We start from the raw sequence: 6,723 nt of genomic DNA on the forward strand, positions 1-6,723 counted from the left end.
GTAATTCCTCTTTTCATGTATTCGATTTTATTTGGTTAGTTTGTCTATTATGTTTTTCTGATTGTTAGGAAGGCTCGCTTATAGATAGTTTTGTTTAGATAGCTGTTTTCTAGGTGCGAGTTTCCTCATTTTCTCCGTCTTTTTGTATCCCTTGTAGAGGGCGTTTTTCTTTGAAAAACGACCTTGTTTCTATATAAGCATTCATTTTTTTTGCCAAAAAAAAAAAAGTAACAATAGTATTATTTTTAATTTACAGCTAAATCACACTGATTGGGTCTAATTCTACAGCCTTCAACTTCAATATCATGTTTCACAAGAATCGCCAGCAAAAGCCAGTTCACACACAAGAGCAAGATGATCACTTCCCCATATCTGCACAATACAAGCTCAGCAAGTGTCACATCACAATCTATCATACTATTGTAGCATTGCTCTTGCGAAAATGCAAAAATAAAATAAGAATATTTAATCAGGGGAAAATCTAACACTTCATAAGAGTGATTTCAGAATAAATGGAAGAGAAACATTACACTATAGTACGATTATAATTAGTGAGACGAATATATACATATACATATACACATACACACATAAACACAACATATTCGTGAGAGTAGAAACTCACTTCATAAGCTAATAGAAATTTGTCCATCCTAAAACGTTCGGGCCCAGTTTCATTTACTTTATGTGTGGAGAAATAGAGAGCATAGTAAAGAGGTGTATATACGTATGTACCTTACTCGGGAGCCCTCCTGTTTTCTTCAAAATTCCAAGTGGCAACGTTTCCAGAACTTTAACAGGGACAAGGTCCTCGGTGTGCCTATGCGAGGAAGAAATTCATACGAACATTGATCTCTTAAAAATATATAAAATTTTGTCGATAAAATTACATTCAACATACCAAATAAAATCAACAGTGCCCATGAATCTTGAATGAAAGGATGTCGCCAAGGGTTCTCCATGACTATCTCTAGTCAAACGGCTCGCCTGAATGAATGAGAATTATTATCAGATTAATCCGTTCATTGTAACGCTAATTCCACTCATGATTATCTGATTATTTGTCTGGCATATAATCTAATTGATACTAGCTGCAACACAGCAAAACTACTTATGCACACCCTTATTTGATCTATTACTTCCTAAAAAAACTGAATATTAAACAACGATAAAAAAGTGTGATTACTACATCTTTAAGCCAATCATAAATACATTCACTAACACCACAGTTATAATGTCACCTAAGCCATCTTACAAGTTGTACAAGAAAATAGAAAGTTGTAAAAAAAAAAAAAAAAAAAAAAAAAGAAAAAAAAGAATGAAAATAGAAAATTAATACTCGGTACAAACTTACTGGAACTTCATGGTATGCACTTTTCAGATTTAAATTGTGACTAAGGTATGTAGACTCAGTTCCAGTTGCAAGCATTAGTTCTTGTTTACTCCACCTATGCAGAAACAGTCGAAATATGGAACATGCTTAGTCAGTAAAAGTATATAAAAGCAGTATGTGGCAGGTGTTAACAAGAAGTTATATAAATGCATAGAATAGTTTAGGTACAGACCTAGAAAAATAGTTACTTCGAAATTGAACTCTCGGGTAATCTAACGGACATATCTGCCCAGATATATTTTTCCGTTGATGGTGTTGAATGTCCAACTGCAAAAGAACTTGAATGTATTTATAAAAAAATATATTACGTGTTGTCACTTTAATATTACATTTAGATATGAATCAAATAAATTACCGAAACCTTCTGCAAAATAAATTAAACATTGTATCAGTGTAAACTATAGTGATCTTTGGTTGTAAAGGTCTTGTGTAACCGAACCATAAAATTGACAGTCAAACCGTTCTAGAAAAAATCGTAACACGACTTTTTCCACCACAACCATCTAAAGGTGGTGTGCATACGGACTTAACTGGAAGATAACTCTTTGTATTTAACATTAAGTTGTCAAAAAAAAGTTATCAACCGACAAAATTTTGAACTATGTGATGACCCAACAGTAAATGTGTGCTTTTTAAAAGATATCACTCACCTCGGACGACGCTATGAACTCGTACATTGCACTCTGGTCAAAAAAGAAGAATAGATAAATACAAAGATTAATGAAAGAAAAAAATAGAATGGTTAATAGATGAAACATAGACAAAACATAATACCTGAGGCATACTGTTGAAATCCCCACCTAATATAACAGGTATTTTGCCCCACGTTTGTGAAAGTCCATGAGCCTTGGCTAGATATAGACGAACCTGCAACATTGATACATGTGCATTTCTTCTATCAGATTTTGAAATAGACAGGCTCTGAACAAATTGATTAACATTAATAAACAATTTGGGATACAGGGATGTTGGGACAAAAAAAAGAACATCTTGAGGAAGTGAAAGCTAACATCTCATTCGATGTTTATTGAACTTGTATTCAATCATTTGATTAGAATTGGAACAAATGGTCGGATCGACAAGATTACGAAAGCTTTTATTCATTGAATATACCTGACCCAACTTAATATCTCCACGACTTGGGTTAAAAAGAACATGTATATTTCCAACCACTATTCTTCGAGAAGGTTCTGCCCTACACATGCAATACCTGGATATTAGTGCTCAAATATGACATTGATATGGAATATTGATAATCATAAAAATAATTAAAAGAAATAGCATTTACTAAAACTGTCATATAGATCTTTAATTCAATTTGCTTGAACTGAAGATAACAAAGTACATGCTTTATTTCACATGGTTAACAATTTTAACTTCCATTGTTGTTGTCATTTCAGGATTAAAAGTCCCAAAAAGCAACATAATTAGCACATTTTGTTAAGACAAAAAAAAAAAAAAAAAAAAAAGATAAGTAAGCCCATTATGAAACTAAAAAAAAGAACAAAAACAAAAGAAAACACATAGTTTATGGAAACTTACTTCAGATTTTCACTGTCATCAATATCTTTCGGGTTCATCTGTGTGTTTTACAGGGGCAGAAGGTCAATGGTTCTTGTCAGAAGAAAATATTACAATCAGAATTAAATTCTAAACGCACATGACTTTAATGAACATATATCCACTATAACTTAGATGCTTTAGTGGATGCTCGTCCACATCATATGGAAAAAATTATAGTGTGCGATACTTTTAATTAATAATAACATCATGGGACAGAATTATTATGAGTACATAGATTTCTGTTAATACCTCCAGAACACAAAATTGAGCAACATTGTCACGAAGACCAAACCGCTTAAACTCGATATTCTCCTCATGCAAAAGTGAAAATCTGTATCACAATATGATAAATGACACTATGTTTCAGAAGAATACTTGATAAAATTAGGTCAATCTCAACTGACGATCTATAGCTTCTAACATCATTAAGTGGATGTAATGCAGTATATCAAAACAAGCGATAAACAACGGAACAGAATTGTTTCTCTTCCCAAAAAAATATATAAACAGTAGACTACTTACGATTCGTCTTTCCAAAATATAGCACAACCATCACATGCTTCCCCAGTACGAGCCTATCAAATAAGTTTGATCATTAGTTCTTTAAATGCTACAATTAGCCAGAGACAACGTATGCACAGAATTTGAGAACTGCAAATAAACCTGGTAAACTCCTATAAATCCATCCTTTTGTAAAATGCTATTCAAATCATCAAAGCGATCAACCTCCTGCAGCCACAACACTAACTTTGAGAACATACCACGCCATATCACAGTACCAATATTATCTATTAACCGTCAACTTCAGTACAATTAACAATTATAGCAAATTTTCCAATTTTGATGTTTCAAACTTTATCAAAAACCTTTAATTGAGATACACAATCCTCAAATTTGTGAAGTAACCACAATTGAACAAAAGTGACAGTATTAATCAGAGACGATAACGCAATAACAGAGCCCCTGAACTCATATGAAGAACAACAACCAGTTATTATCCACAATAGTTATTGATACTTTAGTAGACTAATTAGTGACTTCTTATTCTAAAGGGAAGAAATAAATTAATAATTTTGCAAGAAGATGTGAAACATACCTGAAAACACAAAATGCTAGGGTTGTAGCGAGCAATCTCATTGCGTATAACCTTTCTTCTATGCTCCCAATTCATAAACTTTGGAAGCACATTAACATACAAATCCTTATGATTAGCAGCATTTTCAACGCCCAATATATTATATGATACAAACACAAACTTATCTGCAACCAAAAACCCAAAAAAATGACAATAAAAAAGGGGGCGTCTGGTCTTACTTACTTTTTAGTGCTTAACTGCTCGATAATTAAGGTTATGAAGTAATTAATTACAGTAGAAATTCAATTATTACCTTTATAAGATGATGAATCACTATCGCTAACACTTCGATTTGAAAAAACCCATTTGCGTCTATCGTGAAACTTTTTTCTTCGTCTTTTTTTAAAGTCACCGTGTTTATTGGAATTAGAAGTAGTAATAATAGGTGAGTGATTAGGTTGAGTTTGTAATTTTCGTTTCCTTCTGCTGGTTGAACAACCACCGGCATCTGCTGCCATTGATCGTGAGAACAAATGCGGTATCACCCGCCGTAGTGAAGGAAATTAGGGGTTGATTCAGTTCGGTTAGGTCGGGTTATTGCGGCCCGATACTGAATCAGAATATAAAATAGACAATATTAGTTCAAAGATTAGAAATCTAACTTGGCCCAATGATAATCTTTACTCCGTAACTTTTATTATATCTATATTTTAATATTTTATGTTAATATGTTAATGTTATGTTATTTATATTAGTCCACGGACAAAAAACTATATTAGTCCACAGACAAAAAACACGCAGTTTTAAAAAATCCCTCTAACTTCATTTCTTCACCAATGAAATATCTTCTCTCCAGGTCCACCAATGAAATATCTTATTTCCTTTTCTATTTATGAAAGTGGACTATCAGAATGGGACAGCTCAAAATGAAATATTGTACTATTGGAATGAGACGGAAGTAGTATTACGGAATACTACTATTTATATTTAAGATTTTTTTTTTTAAAGCAAATGCTTACGGAGTATTATAAACACAACATGGAAACAGTGCATACAGCATAGTAGAATATTGAGCTGTAAGCAATAGCCAAAACAGAAGACTATGCTAGCCCAAAAAACACGAATATGAACATGTGAACACGCGAGATGGGGTGCAGAGTTCGTAGCCCAAAACCTAAACTACATCGAATACATGGATGGATTCGAGAGCCACACATGTCAATCTAACTTCCTTTAATTTTTCGATAGATCCATTCGAAAAATTAAAGATTAAAGATTTTGTTAAGTCTATCGTTAACACAATAAAAACATGTCTATGAGTATGTTAATAATTTTACAATGGCGGCTCCCGAATTGTACAAGTATTTTAATTGTATTAATGAAATGATAATGATGACTCTAGAAGCTATTAGCAAAATTCATATATTTCTTTCCCATCATTCTATTAATGCATGTCACCGTGTAAAAAATTATGTAAAATTTATATAAAACGTAACATTTCTCATAAAAGATTCCTTCCTGATAAAATTTCTGGAAAAAAAAAGTTATACCATTAGAATCGTATTTTTGTATGATGATTTACTTTTGACGAATTTTTTTCTCTATTAAAATTTTTAATAGATGCCTAATTTTTGTAACTTTAATTAAAAACAAATTTTTAATAAAGATGATTACTATAAACACATGATAACTATAGATCCAACTTCAATCTTCACAACTTTGAGACCATGCTTTTAGAAACATAAACATTAGAGACGTCTTTGGACATAGGCAAGATAAGCAACTGCTGAGGGCCCAAAAAGTTTGAAGGGCCCAAAAATTTTAATATATATATATATATATATATATATATATATATATATATATATATATATAATCTATAATCTTCTATCTATAATCTATCTATCTATCTATCTATAATCTATCTATCTATCTATAATCTATCTATAACATACTATAAATCCTAAAAATAATCTATCTATCTATCTATCTATAATCTATCTATCTATCTATAATCTATCTATAACATACTATAAATCCTAAAAATTTATCCTATGTGGCACCTCCTAATTACTCCTTAATGATGTTTGCTGACATGTAATATTGTTAATTAAACTTGATTAAAGATACTTAATCAAAGAAAATCAGACGTGGCCATTATCTAAATGGAAAGATGGAATAACAGTGTAAAATTAGGGGTTGGTTTGCTGCGCTCATTTTTTAGGGTTCCCAAAAAAAAAAAAAAAAAAAAAAAAAAAAAACAGACCTCTCTCTAATTTTCTCCCAAAAATCGTCATCTTCATCTGCTGCGATTATCATCGTCATCTTCACCCGTCAATCATGTAACGTCTCTGTCGTATGTGATATTTATTCAGCGATTCCTGGTAACCCTTAGGGTTTCTCTTTTCTCTGATTTCGATTCCAATTCCGATTCACCAGCTTTAAACAAAGCTGAAGGTATACAATAACATGACATATGAATTAGTTAATTAATAGCATAAGGATACTGTTGTGTATGTGACTTACAATAAATTCGTAATTGTTTTCTTGATTATAAAAATATCAACTTTCTTCCATGTGGGTGTTTCTCAATATACAAATTTGTGATGCGATTCTTATACAAGTTTGATTGTTGATAGGTAAAATCTTCATTTTCTTGCGAGGATGCTACAACTATGGTTGCATTGGTGAA

The 6,723-nt window shown here is 31.8% G+C and overlaps 1 protein-coding gene across 1 annotated transcript; it reads right to left on the bottom strand.

Moving 5' to 3' along the window:
• Window positions 1-183: 183 nt before the first annotated feature.
• On the bottom strand, window positions 184-4,625 carry LOC139844948 (carbon catabolite repressor protein 4 homolog 5). The gene is made up of 14 exons (XM_071835169.1): window positions 4,345-4,625; window positions 4,053-4,216; window positions 3,620-3,685; window positions 3,479-3,531; window positions 3,206-3,287; window positions 2,936-2,973; window positions 2,507-2,588; window positions 2,168-2,260; window positions 2,044-2,076; window positions 1,566-1,660; window positions 1,355-1,448; window positions 902-987; window positions 736-820; window positions 184-372 (listed from the first exon to the last, which is right to left on the bottom strand). The coding sequence occupies exons 1-14, from the start codon at window positions 4,547-4,549 to the stop codon at window positions 304-306; spliced, it is 1,245 nt and encodes a 414-aa protein (XP_071691270.1). The 5' UTR covers window positions 4,550-4,625; the 3' UTR covers window positions 184-303.
• Window positions 4,626-6,723: the final 2,098 nt, after the last annotated feature.

The sequence above is a fragment of the Rutidosis leptorrhynchoides genome, chromosome 4, assembly GCF_046630445.1.
Source record: "Rutidosis leptorrhynchoides isolate AG116_Rl617_1_P2 chromosome 4, CSIRO_AGI_Rlap_v1, whole genome shotgun sequence".
Lineage (NCBI taxonomy): Eukaryota > Viridiplantae > Streptophyta > Magnoliopsida > Asterales > Asteraceae > Rutidosis > Rutidosis leptorrhynchoides.

Coding starts and splice junctions, on each gene's coding strand:
- LOC139844948 (XM_071835169.1), bottom strand. CDS start 4,549: ATGGCAGCAGATGCCGGTGGTTGTTCAACCAGCAGAAGGAAACGAAAA. Junction 2,589..2,935: donor GATGACAGTGAAAATCTGAA/GTAAGTTTCCAT, acceptor TTGCATGTGTAG/GGCAGAACCTTCTCGAAGAA. Junction 373..735: donor CAGGAGGGCTCCCGAGTAAG/GTACATACGTAT, acceptor TGTATTGTGCAG/ATATGGGGAAGTGATCATCT.